Source organism: Thalassophryne amazonica, chromosome 20 (assembly GCF_902500255.1).
Source record: "Thalassophryne amazonica chromosome 20, fThaAma1.1, whole genome shotgun sequence".
Taxonomy (NCBI): Eukaryota; Metazoa; Chordata; class Actinopteri; order Batrachoidiformes; family Batrachoididae; genus Thalassophryne; species Thalassophryne amazonica.
The window spans coordinates 23,325,283-23,342,441 of NC_047122.1; the positions used below are offsets into that span (position 1 = coordinate 23,325,283).

Genomic DNA, 17,159 nt, shown 5'->3' on the forward strand with positions numbered 1-17,159 from the left:
GTACTCAATCTTAAAAATAACTAAGTTAGATTACCTAGTTAACTCATTAGTTACATTACTATTTAGTTCAGGCAGCTCTTAATAAATAACTGCATAAAGCTGCTAATGAAGTAACTGTATAAAGTAAAGTAACATTTCTAAGTAAATGTGGCAACACTGCGTTTAATTTTAGGTTCATATTTTGGAAGAAAAAGGTAAATTAACCACTTCTATTTAAGGTCCCAAAGCTTCTGATTGTAATAATCCATTCACTTGCGTCAACTGCACAGTTTGCTGTTTCCTGCAGACTCAGGGGTGTGGCCACACCTCGGGCACAGAGCGGACAAGTTGTCCGCAGCTGCTAAGAAGTAACTGTATAAAGAACTGTAAAGTGTAACTGTTTAAAGTAAACTAATAAAGTAACTTTTCAAAGTTACTGTGGCAACACTGATTAAAAAGTGTAGTGATTCGTGTTTGGTGACTCGCTATCCCAGAATGAGATCAGTGCACATTATACGCTGCAGTTTTATATTAATTATTGTAAAATTTCACAGATGAGGTTTTATGAGATACCATCATTTGCGCAAAAGGTAAAACAAATTTTGCACACACAAGGAAACTTTATTTTCATTCCTAGTGATATAGCAGTTTTGCTAAGCCACAGCGACGGTAGACCAGCAGAACTTTCAAAACGATCTGTAACAGAGATGTAAACGATTTATAGCACAAACACTCTATGTCCTCTTTTGGTGATTATGCTGTATTTCCTTATACCCAGAAGTAAACTATGTTACTATGCTAGCATAGCCCACTAGCTACAGTGGCTAAGTACTAGCTTGGCTTCTTAGCTATTCACCCATTCTGCGAGACTGTGCAGAAAAATATGTTGATTATCTGATGTGACTCCCATGCCCTCTTCCTGTCTCATCCACGTTTTCTTACCTCCTTACCTTCTTTCTGTCGCTCACTCTGGCTCTCAGCTGATGCCTCGTGACAGCATAAACTCTCTGTTTGACAACTTAACATGGACCAAGATCTCATTCTCCTCTCCGCCCCCTGACCTGGGACGCTCCACCGCCTGGTTTGCACCCTGACGTCAGCGTCTTCATCATCCTGCTGCTCCTTCTTCCTCATGAAGGTCTGTGAATGCTGGGAAAATGCAGCTATACTAAAATACGAAATGGATGAAATGGAGCCTGATAATCACGAAATGAGGGTAAAATGTAACGAATGGAGCAGACTGACTCCAAAATATGATTAAATATGATTCAATTAAGTCCTTTTATTTAATTATTTTAAGCAGAAATGGAGCGACATGGGGACTGATAATAATGAAATGGGGGTAGTAAAATGTTACGAAATGGAGCAGACTGACCCATTGACTGAAGTTTCATCTCTTGAACACCAGATGGCGCACCTGGCCCCACTACATGTACTGAGCGCATCTCACAAAAAAACAAAAAAACAAAAGCCAAACATTTAATAAATGTACTTATTTGGAGTCGGTCTGGTTCACTCTGGTCCGTTTTGTTAAATTTTACCCCCATTTTGTGATTATCAGTCCTCATTTGGCCCCATTTCGCTCCATTTCGTATTTTAGTATGGCGCTGGGAAATGAATTGTTTCGTGTTTGCAAAGAAAAACCTGCTAGTGTGAAAGACAAGTAGGCAGAGCCAGAAGGGGATCCCCCTGATGGTCTCGACCTACGTCTCAGTTGGACTCATTTTCATTGAACTCATTTCACTCTTCTTACAGAAAAGTGTGTATTGTGTGTGTTTTTCGGCTTGGTGTGTGTTCACCTGGTGATGTCAGCATTGTCCCTCACCAGCCTTGCTCTTCTTGTCTGCTTCACAAACACAGCTGCTGCATGTTTTTGGTGACGTGCACGTCTTTGTGTTTGTCTCTCTGATGTGTGTCCAGGTCAGCGGCTCTCTGTTGCTGCAGCTTTTCACATTTTCTTTAAAACAGGCACACGGTGAGCTCATCTTCTGTTCGTTCACCTCAATATTTTATGAGCTTGCTCAGTTCAATTCCCCATCAAAGAGGTAATAACTCACTCAGGTGCCCTTGAGCAAGGTCCTTTATCCATAGTTGTTCCTGAAGTGCATCTGAGTGCCTGTAGAAATCAGATACAACCTCAAATCAGAGAAGGTTGACACCAGGTAGGAAGATGAAATCATAATAATAATAATAGATAAAAGTAATGATAAAATGCAGTGGTTCTATAATTTACTTCAAGTTCTATTTCATTGCAGATAACATGAACCCAGTATATTTCGTTTGCTGTTGGTTTGTCCGCTTCATTTCTTCTGATAATATGCATCCATTACTACATTTAAGGCCTACAACACATACCCCCCCCCCCCCCACACAATTCAAAAAAACAAAAAACAAAACATGAAATATCTTAGAGTCATATTGTCTGTAATGAAATAAAAGTCTAAGGAAAACTTAGAACCACTGCAGGGTTTTGTGGGGTTTTTTTAAATTTGCATTTTTCATACACTCCCAACTTTTTCTGATTTGGGGTTGTAAATTGAGATGTTTAGAACTCATTCTGTTGGTCTCAGTATTTGTGCTGTTTGTGTTGTTGGGAGCGCGTGTTTGTGAGTGTGTGTTGTATATTGTGGTGTGTGTTTGTGTAATTACGTGTGATGGCGCGAGCACACTCGTCTCCTCCATCAGGATCGCAGCCTCCCTGCGACAGACGTGCTAATGAGTTTTTATCTTGTAGCACAGTAATTAAGTTCTCACACGATGACGACAAACGATATGTGGAATGATAATCTGTAGAAACGGTGACGTGGTGTTTGAAAGGTCAGCCTGTGAAGCTAGTCATTAGTGCCGGGCACAGTCTGTTATTAGGCAAACTTCATACTGACCCTGCATATCAGCCTGAACGTTCCCCGTTACCACCAGTGCAGCTTGCATCGCTGGAGCATCTGGTTAATAAGTGCCATGCTCAATGACATCAAGTGGGATCAGTCCCCAAACCCCCACCAAAACACACAGAGGTTTTCCTGATTCAACACTCATCAGTTGTGACCTGAAGAGGATTTTTCTTTTCTGCTCCCAACGCAAACACGGAGATGAGAGCTGAAAAGGGTACGGGAACATAACATCCTCTGGTTGCTATGCAACGCAACATATTGGAAGCGGTTGTTAGTGTGTGCTGAGTAACCTCTAGCAACAAAACCGATTCCTGTTGAAAATGGAAATGTGCGTGCATTAAAAAAGGTGAAACATTGAGTCCCGGACTGGTGTTGCACAAGTCCTGGGACGCAGCACACATGGGCGGTGGGGGGATCCTTCTGTACACAGAAGGATCCCCCCACCAACACACACATAATGTCAACACAAATGCACTGCAAATAATCTAAGAAAGAAAAAAAGCCTTGTTTAAACTAAAATTGACTTAATTTTTGTCTAAATAGAAAATTAATCTGGTCAGCATTTTTTACATAAGGAAAAAATGTCTCTCTCTTTCTTAAGATTGTTCTCCAGCTCATATCAAGCTGCATTTAACCAGTAACAAGGGAAGGCAATGGATTTCATAATCATCAAGCAAAGGAAACAGATTAGTTCCTTATTTTAAGACCGAGGTTAATCTAAAATAAGAATCTGTCTAGTTTTAAGGCACATTTTGATGATTCAGTGCCTGGTTTGAGAATTCTAACTAAGTCAATTTTTTCTTACCCCATTGGCAGATGTTTTTGCTGAAGCAAGACAATTTGGCTAGAGTTTGGATTATTTGCTTATTTTGAGAGGGACCAGTTTTTTGCAGTGTGCTATTCATGCATTCTGCAACATGGGCGGGGCCTGAAGCGTGTTAATCTCGTGATGACACGCAGATCTTGCTAGCATTTAGCTAATAATCATGCACAAATATTTCACATCCACAACTGCAATGTTCAAATATCAGTTAAAATCGCAAACATTGTTATCACAAAACCAGCCCAACCAAGTCATTTTCAACTCATTCACGTATTAACTAGCTACATTTAGCACATGCTAACGTATTGACTTGGCTGGCGGGACTTGGTTCAGATTCTTTATTGTGTCATCTGAAGTGTTGCGTCTTTCCTGCAGTTTTGGCTGTCGGCCGTGGCGGACCACCATGCCCATTCCCTCAGGAGCCTTCATGCCTGTTTTTGTACTGGGTGAGTAAAACTTAATGAAGCCTTTATGACATCACAGTGAAGGGCGGTATGAGGACAGATATTACAGAGAATAATCATTGTAAATTAGTCTGGAGCGTAAGTAACACTTTACTTTATTCAACCAACAGATACTTTGGACAGGCGCGTCGGGACTGGGGGAGTAAAGGGTACATGTACCCAGGGCCCAGAGCATGGGGGGGGGGGTACAAAAAACTGGCATTGAATACATTTTTGTTTTGCATGTCATTAATGTTCATACAATTCATGTTGTAAAAGAATATAATTAGAATGAATGTATAAATGTTGCGAAACATAATTCTGCTCTAACAATAATATCGAAAGATCTCTGAGGGCCCTTTCACCCTGCACAGTTGTACAATGGTTTAGTCCAGGCGCACAGGCAGCACACTGCCACACACACTCACACACGCGCGCGCACACACACACATACACACACACACATCCCACACGGGATCTCACAGAAAGAGGAGGTGTTAGTAGAACTGAAACAACTAATTGATTTAATCGATTATTAAAATAGCTGTCAACTAATTTAGTCATCAGTTAGTTGTTAAATAACTTTGTTTTACCGCAGATGTTTAGTTTCTTCCATATAAATCATCCGTTTCTACAGCGCGGCTTTGCTTTCAACCTTGAACCAATCGAAGCAGTGATTCATGCTTTGTTGATTCATTCATTTTTTATTCCACTTTATCTTAATTTTTCCCCACTAAAACCCAAAGAGCACATGCCTGTGAGTAATATTTGCCTTTTTATGTTAATCTAACCTGTTATGGTCTTCTGAAACAGTTGATAGATGTATTTTACAACTTAAAAACGGGACCGATGCTAATGCGTTAGCATGTCTATGGCGTTTTCAATGTTTAAGCTAGCATTAAGCTGTTGCAGCTGTCAGCGCATTTGTGTGCTAAAAGACTCAAATGTATTACAACCTGTATTATTTTTTAATTTATTTTTTATTTATATATTAGTAATAATAGCAACAACAATAATAGTAATAATAACCAGTAATGCTACAATACAATTTTAGAGAAAGAAAAAAAGAACCTGATTAGACACAACAGAATAGATAAATCCAACTAACAATGAACATAAATAAATAAATATAGAAATAAATAACTGTTTCCTGTGAACATAGTGACTCTTAAACCTCCACTTCACCCCTGTTTTATTTCAGTTTAATGACGATTTGTTTCGGTCAAACCACATCTAAGCTGTGTTTTTACACAAGAAAAAATAAAATGCAATTAATTGCACATTTGTGTCTTTTTTCATGAAAATATGTTTTTAAAGATCACATATTACACTTTAGTCAGGTCTTTAAAAAGGTCTTTTGTGGACTCTTGCTGTAATATGTTGTCAGTGGTTGAGAGGCATCTAAAAATGCTCATAATCAGGTGAAACCTGATGGAAATCCTTTGTGTGTGTGTCAGTGGTGTATGTATGTGCAAAATAAACAAAACACTACTCCAGGTATGTTTTTGATAAGAATATAACATAACTTTATCACAAGCTCAAACGTTGATGTTGTGTAATAAAGCCCTTTTAATAATAACTCACTTAAAGAAATAATGGCAAAACTCACATGTAAGTAAAAAACAAAATGATTAATCTAAAAAATAATGGGCCAATGAATTGATTACTGAAATAATCGTTAGTTGCAGCCCTGGTGTTTAGGCTGAAATAAAATATGTCTTTCCTAAAAAAAAAATCAAAGTCTGGTTTTCAAAAAAGAAGAGAAAAAAGGACAGGGAAAGAAAACTAAATGAGGGATAGCAGCTGCTAACCAAATTCTTTGAAAAGAGAGGTGAGCTTGAAAGCTAGCTGTATTGAATTGGGGGGGTCTGGGGGACCAAATTGTGCCATTTTCTAGAAAAATGGTGCAATTTGGTGCATTTTAACAGACGGGAATGTACCAAATTGCGCCATTTTTCTAGAAAATTGTGCAATTTGGTCCCCCAGACCCCCCAACTCAATATATAAAAGCACCAGATTTGGCAGAAATACACCTTAAATATTACTCTTTTGAAAAAACCGACGGGCCACTTGAATTTTCAATAGGAGGCCACGTAGGGGTCAATTGAAGAATTACATAGGGGTCAAAATGTAAAAATGCTCCAGTCATATTGAAAATTATACCACATTATTTGTCTGATTGTAAAGATTCCAAAAAGGTATAGTTTGGACTATCTAAGACTGAATTCAGTTTCAAGTTCAGTTTCAGTTTGTACAGGGGTCAAAAGTTAAAGTTGCTCCAATTTTAGTAAAAAATGGTGCAAATTGTTGATTGAGCTACTTGGATTAATAAATGGAATAGTTCTGCAAATATTCTGTTATCTGCTGCATTACACATGAAGATCCTGCAGTTACATTAGTTATTTGTTAGCAGGTTTACTCAATCGACACATGAACAGATTTTTACCAAACCTGGGTGAGAAGTTTAGTTCTTCTGATCCAGAACAGAAAATAATGCCTTTTGAGTCTGATCTGTGAGAATTATGATACAAATTTTTACTTTTTATTTTAATTTAGAGAAAAGCACATTTGAAAGAAATATATCAAGGGCTGGAAGTTATAGTTTCAGGTAGATCCAGGGGTGAAAGTAAGCTGGTGTCACCGACCGAACAGTCCCCCCTAAAAAACGGTCCGCCTTGCCTTCACTGCTTATGCGTCATTTCGGAGCATCAGCCGTGATGCACCGATTATCACCTCGTTTCTGCTTAAAACTGCACTCCAGTTATCATCTATCTCAGTGACAGATAACTGAAGCTTTTGTACAACAATCACTTCCACAGAAATTCAGCATTATTTCATAATAAAAGATGGGGGACCAATGAGAGTGCGACAGCAAGAACATCTGAGTCTCATGTGCTGCTGTGCCTACTTTATTTCAGAACATCAGCAGCGATTCTCCAATTATCACCACGTTTCTGCTTAAAACAGCCTCATTTCTGCTTAAAGGTGACTTTAGAAAGACAGGGGTTTTCAAAGTGTGGGAGAGTGAGCCCCCCTCAGAGAACAAATGAATAGCTGCGCCCCCCCGCCAACAAACATACGCACAATTTCAACATCACAATTTCAACATCTTTGTGCGTTTCTTTTATTCTTTTATACATCTTAAACACATTTTAGGAACTGTCTATGCATTTACCAATTACAGCTTTGTAAACAATTACAAACGTTTTTAAAGAACTTTTATTCTTCTATTTTTACCTTTTGTCATATTTTAAATATCATTTAAAAAATTGAACATCTCTGTGTCTTTTAAATGTCTTTGGCATAACTAACACATTTTAACATAAACAATATTAATTCAACTTTACAGGGATGGGTATTGATAAGATTTTATCGAGATCAATGCCATTATCAGATATCAATACTTTTGTGGATAGACTGACTGACATGTACAACACAATTAATAATAACAAGCTTTTGTTTGTCTGTGGAGACTTTAATATTGATTTTTTTTAAACCCTTATGGTCAATTACAAATAACTGAATTTATAAACTCTATGTTTTGTATGGGTCTATATCCTGTGATCACACATCCAACCAGGATAACTAGGAACACATCAACACTCATTGACAACATATTAACAAATGCCATTGTAGGGATATAACAGATGGAATACTTATTTCCGATGTCAGTGATCACTTGCCAGTTTTTGTAGCTTTTCAATCATCAGTGGACAGCGTGCATCAAACAAAAACTGCACATTTTATTAGGAAAATAACTAATGTTAATATTGAGAACCTTAGAAGGGATTTATTGCGCCAGAATTGGTGTGAAATTTATTGTGATGATGTTGATGAATCATATGAATCATTTATTTCTATTGTATCTAATCTGTATGATAAACATTGTCCTTGGGTGCCTAAAACTGGAGATATACAAAGGACTGATAAACCTTGGGTAACAAAGGGACTCCTGAATGCATGTAAAAAGAAAAATTTATGTATAAGCAGTTATTAAAATTTAGAACTAATGAAGCCGATAGGAAATATAAGACATATAAAAATAAATTAACAGATATTATGCGATTGTGTAAGAAGCAGTATTACTGCGATTTGTTGGAGAAAAATAAAACTAATATTAGGGGAACCTGGAATCTCTTGGGCGAAATCATTAAAAAAAAAGTTGTTAAAGATTATCCATCTTACTTTTATATAGACTCTGATAAAATTGTAAAAGGAAATAAATTATTGCTGATTATTTTAATGGTTATTTTGTTAATGTTGGTAAAAATTTATCAAACTCAATTGTAATTATGACAAACTGTTCTATGGACAACTGTAAATCAATTAATAACATTCAGGATTCAATGTTTATTAGAGAATGTATGAAAAATGAATTTTTAACATAGTTCATAAAATTAAGGGAAAAAATCCACTGACATTGATAGCTTTGATGTGGTTTTGATTAAGAACATTATTGACTGTATTATCAAACCCTTAACATACATTTGTAACCTGTCACTCGTGACTGGAAATTTCCCTCCAGAATGAAAATTGCTAAGGTGATACCATTGTTTAAATCTGGTGATAAACACGTTTTTTCAAATTATAGGCCAATCTCTTTGTTACCAGTTTTCTAAAATTCTGGAAAAAATATTTGTAAAAGGTTGAACGATTTTATAGAAAAACATCATATACTTAACACAGCAGTATGGTTTCAGAAAAAAATCAAACAACTTCTTTGGCTTTAATCGAGTTTGTGGAACAAGTACAAATGCAATATAGAAGAAGCAATATGCTTTTTTTTTTTTTTTTTACTTACAGAAAGCATTTGATACTATTGATCATACTGTATTATTGGGAAAATTACAGATGTATGGTATTAGAGGAATGGCCTTTAACTGGATAGCTAGTTATTTACATAATAGATATCAGTGTGTTCACCTTGGTGGGATAAAATCAGAATTTTTGAAGATTACATGTGGAGTGCCCCAGGGGTCAGTTCTCAGGCCATTACTGTTTTTGCTGTATATTAATGATATAGGTTTGGTTTCTGAATCTTTGAGTTGTATGTTTGCTGATGATACAACTGTGATTGTGTAGAGATTTGAGACAGCTCTTGGACTTGGTGGAGAGGGAACTGCAAAAATTTAAATACTGGTTTGACTGTAATAAATTATCACTTCATTTCGGTAAAACTAGTGCATTATATTTGAAATAAGCCTAGAAATTTAAGCAGTAAATTATTGTTGAATGGTATTGAAATTGAATTGTATCTCAAACTAAATTTCTTGGAGTTTTTTGGATGACAAGCTTAGTTGGAAAACTCATACAAAACATTGGGTCCAAAATATCAAAAGTTATTGCTATCTTGTAAAGTACAATACTTTCTCCCCCAACATCTGTTGGTTTCATTGTATCACTCATTACTTGTCCCTTATATGACTTACTGCATTGAAGTTTGGGGAAATACATATAAAACAAATACTAATCCAATATTTCTGTTACAAAAAAAGCTATAGGAGTGATAAGTAAAAACCATATCGTGAACCAACTATTCATTGTTTGTTTGTCTTCAGTTTTTGAAATTTTATGACTTGGTTGATTATTTACAATACAGATAATGCCTGAACATGTCCAGGAGCTGTTTAAAATGAGAGAGTCCAGTTATAATTTGCGTGGATCTTTGGTGTTTGATAGAAGAAAGATTCAAATACTGCTAATTGTCATTGCATTTCCGTAAAGGGTGTTAGAGTGTGGAATGATTGTTTAGATTGTATTAAAGTATCTAGTACATTGGCTTGTTTTAAAAGGCTGTATAAAAATAATATAGTAACTTGTTACAGTGTGCATAATTAAGTAAATTCCTGTGTGGCTATTTTTTGTTTGCTTGTCTGTTGTATTACTTTGTAGGTTTCACTGCATTACATTGCTGACTGGTAATTTTTTTTGTGTTTATTTTTTGTGTACACAGAAACTGATGTACAGGGTTGGCGTTTATAAGCTTTTGCTTCTGCCCACACCCTTTCAGCCGCACTAAATTGGTAAATTGTTTGAGTTTTGTTCTATATGTTTTAATTTTTGTTTTCTCTTGACTTGTTTTGTAAATGAGAGATTTTGTGCGTGCGTGCTGAATAAATCATTAATTCATTCATTATCGATTCCGCTTACTGTTCCGATTCCTTATCGATTCCCTTATCAATACCTCTTGTGAATTTTCTGTGTACTAAAAGTTGGCTTTACAGGTTTTCTATGTCAATAACATTTTATTGAGTCTTAAAGTAAATAAATATGAAATTGGTCACTGGATTCTTAAACTCTGGACATAAATAAAAAAACAAGATCTGTATTTTTTCTCAAAAACATTCCTTTAAGACATTAATGGCATGAATGTAACTCCATACCTCAGAGCTGAACTCAGCCGGCTGCGCTGCAAGTCACATCAATGTAATTCATAAAGAATGAAGGACATCTCATTTTGGGATGAAAAAAGTTTTAGTCTGTTGTGGTTTGTCGTCTGTGTTACAACATTTGGAAAAAGGTGGTATTTGATTTAAAACAGCGATTTGCTTTGAAGTTATTTCGGCAGAGAGCGGCACAGCGTTTGGAGCTGTGCAAATGGAACGGAGGACGATTCTCGTTTCTTGCAGCAACAAGACAAGAGTCCCAGTTAGTGACTTTAATCCGCACAAAAGTGACTCATGATTGACATTTTTAAATGGCTTTGAGGGGGGTTAAGAAGCAGACTTGCCGCTTCTGAAACAGCAAAGCATTGAACCCACAAAGCAGCGGGTCGGAGCACTGCTTTGTTGCTTCAAGGACAGCCTCAGTTTGAAAACAACTGATTTAACAGGTTTTACTTTGCCATCTGATGGTTAATAATCACATTATTCCCTTTGATCGCTTTGGGTGTAAAGAGTCAGTCTCAGACGTGCTGCTGTGGTCCCAAATGATGCATGCGCAGTGAAGGTAGGGGACCATTTTGGGGGGGGGGGGGGGGGGGGGGGGGGGGGGTCGGCAACACTGGAACGCAGAGGCCATACGCCTTACCGGGATGAGATATACAGTCCTCTACAGCCGCTACACAGGGATACGCCTCGGAAGAGCAACTTTCACCCCTGCACACAATGCAAACCCCTTTCAATTTTCAAGTGAATTTCTCCAAAATAAATGTAAGTTTAATGAATTCATGAAAATCATCAACAAAATGTGCCGCCGTGACGTGTTGAAGAAGTACATTTTAGAGTGCTGGACAAAAGTTATCATTTGTAGTAGACTATTCTCTTACTGTGATATGCATCATAAGCTTTCTCTGTCATCCGTCTCTATCTGTCAGTCTTCTGACAGAGTTGTAGAAGCAGAATGGTCTGAAGCTGGATGGTTAAAAAGAAGTTAGATATTTAATATCAAGGATTTGAGAAACATACTGGATGATTATCATTCTTGTTTATGCATAGTCAGGGTTCTAGCCACGGTGGGCGGCCCGCCCGGCACTACACATTTCCACCAGGCTTTCGGGTTCAAATTGGCTGTGCCACCCAGCACAGAATTTCTGAAAACATGAACTGAAATGTTGCTGAAAATGTACCAATTTGATCGTATTTCAAGCTTATAGAGTCATAGTTTTGCAATTTTAAACCAATAATTTAATAAGAAATATATTTCTCATTTTCTTCATATCAAATCACAAACAGCAGAGTTCAGAGAGTCGGCGTGTTCTGTGGCCACAGCTCTGTGAAGGGCAGCAGTTGCAGCATCTCTGCTGCACTCTGAGCTGAAGAAACAAAAAAAAAAACCTGCCTCGAAAATTGTACATTAAATAATCCAGAGGTGGGCAGCACGGTGGCTTAGTGGTTAGCACTGTTGCCTCACAGCAAGAAGGTCATGGGTTCAATTCCCGTGGCCTTTCTGTGTGGAGTTTGCATGTTCTCCCCGTGTTTGCGTGGGTTTCCTCGGGTGCTCCGGTTTCCTCCCACATCCACAGACATGCGGGTTAGGTGGATTGGAATCTTTAAAATTGTCCTTAGGTGTGCGTGTGGGTGTGTCTGTGTTTGTTTGTCTATTTGTGGCCCTGTGACAGACTGGCGTCCTGTCCTGGGTGTACCCCGCCTCACGCCCTATGACTGCTGAGATAGGCTCCAGACCCGGCGATCCTTAATTGGACTAAGCAGTAGTAGATGGATGGATGGATAATCCAGAGGTCTTTCTGTATCCCTATCTGATGATACATTCAGAAATTTAGTTTATTTTACACTTGAAAGGCTTTGTGTTTCCAAAAAGCTCAGAAAAACAGCAGAAGCATGAGGGGGAGGGAGAGAGAGAGAGAGAGCGGAGGAGGGGTGGAGAGGAAGAGGGACATAGTGTCAGTGAAAGAGGTGAAAAACTGATTCACAAAGGTTTTCATATAAAAGAGCAGGTTTGACAAATCAGTCCAGGTTCAGCTCTTGTTCAAGCAAGGCAATTAGGTGTTATATTTTTAAAATAAAAAGCAATGCAATCCCACTCACCACGGTAGGCGGCCCCGCCCGGCACTACAAATTTCCACCCGGCTCTCAGGTTTAAATTGGCTGTGTCACCCAGCATAGAATTTCTGAAAAATAAACTGAAATGTTGCTGAAAATGTACTAATTTGATTGTATTTCAAGCTTATAGAGTCATAGTTTTGCAATTTTAAACCATAATTTAAGTAATAAGAAATATATTTCTCATTTTCTTCATATCAAATCACAAACAGCAGAGATCAGAGAGTCAGTGTGTTCTATGGCCGCAGCGCTGTGAAGGGCAGCAGTTGAAAACAGCATCTCTGCTGCGCTCTGAGCTGAAGAAACAAACAAACAAAAAAAACTGCCTTGAAAATTCTACATTAAATAATCCAGAGGTCTTTCTGTATCTGTATCTGATGATACATTCAGAAATTTACAGTTATTTTACACTTGAAAGGCTTTGTGTTTCCAAAAAGCTCAGAAAAACAGCAGAAGTGTGAGTGATCAGGGAGGGAGGGGGAGGGAGGAAGAGAGAGAGAGAGAGCGGAAGAGGAGGGGTGGAGAGGAGGAGGGGCACAGCATCAGTGAAAGAGGTGAAAAACTTTAAGTTTTTCATATAAAAGAGCAGGTTTGACAAATCAGTTCAGGTTCAGCTGTTGTTCAAACAAACAAGAAAATTATGTTTGCACTTTACCTGAAAATAAATGTTTTGCCATAAATTACATTATGTGTCTAACATCATACATCATGCACTCAAGGACATGCACAGAATTTAAGAATCTCAAAGACAGCAAAAGAGCAGTCTTTAATATCTTTAATATGAAAAAAATGTGTAGCACAGTTCCTGCAAGAATATAATCGTACTTTCAACCCTGGGTACTCGTAGATGAGCAAAAATGGGCCGGAGCCTGGAAAGATGACTAAAAAAATAGCTGGGACATTTAGAACAATGGCAGAAGAATGCACTCTGGTGAGTGCTGTTGTAGTTACAATTTTTTTTTACATCCACCAAGGATGTAATAAAATCATTGGCGTTTATTTGACTGTTTGTCTGTCTGTTAGCAGGATTACGTCAAAACTACTGCATGGATTTTTGATGAAATTGTCACCACATTAGGCTATGGAAAACTCTAATAAATTTTGGAGGTGATCTGGATCCAAATCCGGATTCTGGATCAAGACTTCACTTTATATGAAATTCGATAGATTACGTCAAATCTACCTCACGGATTCTCACCAAATTTGCACCACAGATAGATATTAAAATCATCGAAGACTACACAAAATTTGGGAGGTGATCTGGATTTATATTCTGGATCAAGATTTTACTTTTATTAGTCTTAAAGGATTATGTCAAAAGTACTTCACGGATTCTCACCAAATTTGCACCCACAGACAGATATACAGGGCATTGAAGACTCCACTCAATTGTGGAGGCAATCTGGACCTGTATTCTGGATCAAGATTTCACTTTATATAGGCTTTGAAGGATTTCGGCAAAACTACTTCATGGATTGTCACCAAATTTGCACCACAGATAAATATAGGACATGGAAGACTCCAATGCATTCTGGAGGTGGATCATAATCTGGATCCAGATTCTGAATCAAGATTTCACTTTATATGAAGGATTACATCAAAACTGCTTCACAGATTCTTGGCAAATTGATTCTGGATCAAGATTTCACTTTATATAGGCTTTGAAGGATTGCTGCAAAACTCTTTCACAGATTCTTACCAAATTTGCACCACAGATGCATATTGTGCCATGGAAAAATCCATTAAATTTGAAGTTTCACGTTAAATGCTTTGAAGGATTACATCAAAAACTACTTCATGATTCTCATCAAATTTGCACCACAGATGCATATTAGGGCATGGAAGACTCCACTGAATTTTGGAGGTGATCCAAATCCGGATTGGCGTACGTCACAAATCTCTGATTGCTCTTATTTTTAAATAATACTAATCTACACAGGGTGGACATGTGTGCAGAAGGACAGAGTTGGATCTGGATTAGGTGACAGATCCACATCTTATAGCCCCAGTGTCAAACGTGCGACTGTGGTTGAAAGTGCAATGAAATGGTTTCACTTGGTCATGCATAACACCTGTGGAAATCACACAGACAGCTTTAGTGCACACAGCAAATAGAGGATCGGGCTTCCTGAAGCCCAAAAAGTGAACCCGGTCAGCTCCAGAATCATGAAGTCTGCTGCTGAGTTAACCTGTTCTTTCATCATGTCTGACCAGTCTGACTTCGTGTTCCAGTGGTTCTCATTTGTTCATCATGAATATTTATTTCAGATATCAAATTCAGGATTTTAAGTGTTTTGTGCACAGATCCCAAGACATCTGGTTTTTTTGTTGTGTGGAGAAAGCTTTGAAAGCGTGACCTTTACTGGCACTTAACTTTAAAATATTCATCATACAGGCTGTAAACAACTTGAAATAAATAATCATGATGCCTTCTAAATCTTTGTGTACTCCGGCTTTAAAGTGTCATGATTAGGGTTTTTTTTTGAGTGGGGGAGGTGGGGGTCGGGTGGTGGTGAACATTCAGAGACATGATGTCCTTGTATTTTTCTTAATTATTCAAGCAGGTTTTGCTGCATACACCATGAATATTCCACTGTGAATGCTCACGAGCATTTGCATTTCACTCAGCCAAATGAAAAGTTGACTCAGTGCTGAAAACAAAAATCCAAAAAAAAAAAAAAAAAAAAACTCTGCGGTGTGAAGTCTTTTATTCTGAAGGGCTGATAACGATAACTTTTCTACCTGTCTTCATATCGTAGGAGCTGCGTTCGGCCGGCTGGTTGTGAAATCATGGCCACACTTTTCCCACACGGCATTGGTTTGACGGCATCCTTTATCGCATCATCCCCGGAGGGTACGCTGTGATTGGTTAGTCTACTGCTCTGCCTCCTCTCATTGGTTGTTTTAGGTTTTCCACACGTTTAACAACCTCGCAATGAAAGAATGTTCAAAGGTGGTAATTTTCAGCAATCTGTAGTATTGTGTACCCCTGGAATGACTCTGTCAAAGGAGCGGTTACTTAGTGAGACTCAGATAAGTCATGTGGTCCGTTCTCTTGGATGTGATCCAGTGCACAGGAGCCTCACTGTTGAGGACCCCAGTGGATGGAGAAGGTCAAGGACATGGACACGATTCACCTGGCTGCAGTTGATAGATGGTTACTTTGGAGAGGTGAGGAAGGACCGGTTACCTGCCCTGGGTGGTTGTCATCCAGAACCCAAGACAGTTCTATGATGTGGTGAATGCAGGAACATGTGGCAACATGTAGTCCAGGTTGTTCTCTGGATTTGATCCATGGTTGCCGGCGTAGACAAACTATATCCTCGGCAAACCCGCCGTGACGTCACACATTCCCAAGAGCTGGTTTGAGGCTCAAATGGGTGCTTTCCAAATGTCACTATCTTGGCAGTGTTTGACTCCACCTAAATCCTGGTGAAAACCACAAATGGGTGAAGAGGTTGAGTGTGGGCAAGACCGGCGTGACCTGGGTGGGACAAACATGCCCCCAAACTAGCTAACACTAACAGGATAATCTTCAAGCATTTTGATTAATGCATATTTGTTTTACAAAGTGGACTGTGGTTTTCATAACAGGTGGTTTAGTTTCGGTACAGGTATTAAAAATACAAACTGCTATATTTCTTCAGTAACAGTGGGCACCACCTCGCCAGCTACAGATACCTGCTAATTGGTGCCAGTAAAATAAATTATACTAAAATCTCACTCAAGTAAAATACTGTTAACGTCTTAGATGGTCTGTTAGTACAATTAACCGCACAGTAAGTTGGATAATCTCAGATATTTATAATAAAATGCTCAGAAAGGAGAAAATCGTTTGGCTCCACAGCAGCTAGCAGGCACTGCTAGCTGCACCCTGGATCCGCCAGCCTACTGTTTTAAACTTTATAGTTTAAAACAGCGTAAACTAATGTGTTATATTAAAAAAAATCCCCTTCCTCCCACCATACAGTTGTAGCTACACACCATATTTTTTGTACCAAACTGTAAACATTTTTATTTCCACTGTAAAGTTTTAATATATGCTTCTACAGGGATTAACTCACTTTTGCAGCCAGCCTCAAGTGCCATTCATGGAATTGCATGTTCTGACTTTGTGTCTCAGTACTGGAGCTCGGGGCCTGGTTGCACCTTTTGTCGTATGGCTGACTAAATGGACTGCATTTATCTAGTGCTTTTCCCAACAGCATCAGATGCTCAAAGCGCTTTGCATTTGGAGGAAGGGTAATGAGGGTTAGGTGTTTTTGTTTTTTCCTTCGGCTTGTAAATATATGTATTTTGTATGTAAGTAGGTATGTGAAGGTGTATATTTATGTTTGTGTATATATATGTGTATATATGTATATGTGTATGTATGTTGATGTGTGTATGTATATATATATGTGTATGTATATGTATATCTATATATATTGATATCGATTTAGGTGTGTAGGAATCTATGTGTATATGTGGCAAAGGGTATTACTGGTTGTGGGGAAGAAGGGGTAGGGATAAATAAGCTGAT

General features: G+C 38.2%; 1 protein-coding gene across 1 annotated transcript in view; it reads left to right on the plus strand.

The window, feature by feature from the left end:
• Window positions 1–17,159, plus strand: part of LOC117501471 (chloride channel protein 1-like) — a 63,995-nt gene that overhangs the window by 21,373 nt on the left and 25,463 nt on the right. Inside the window, 8 exon segments of the mRNA XM_034160370.1 lie at window positions 960–1,061; window positions 1,063–1,101; window positions 1,103–1,117; window positions 4,069–4,089; window positions 4,091–4,139; window positions 15,397–15,417; window positions 15,420–15,452; window positions 15,455–15,505. Coding sequence (XP_034016261.1) covers window positions 960–1,061; window positions 1,063–1,101; window positions 1,103–1,117; window positions 4,069–4,089; window positions 4,091–4,139; window positions 15,397–15,417; window positions 15,420–15,452; window positions 15,455–15,505 — 331 coding nt within the window.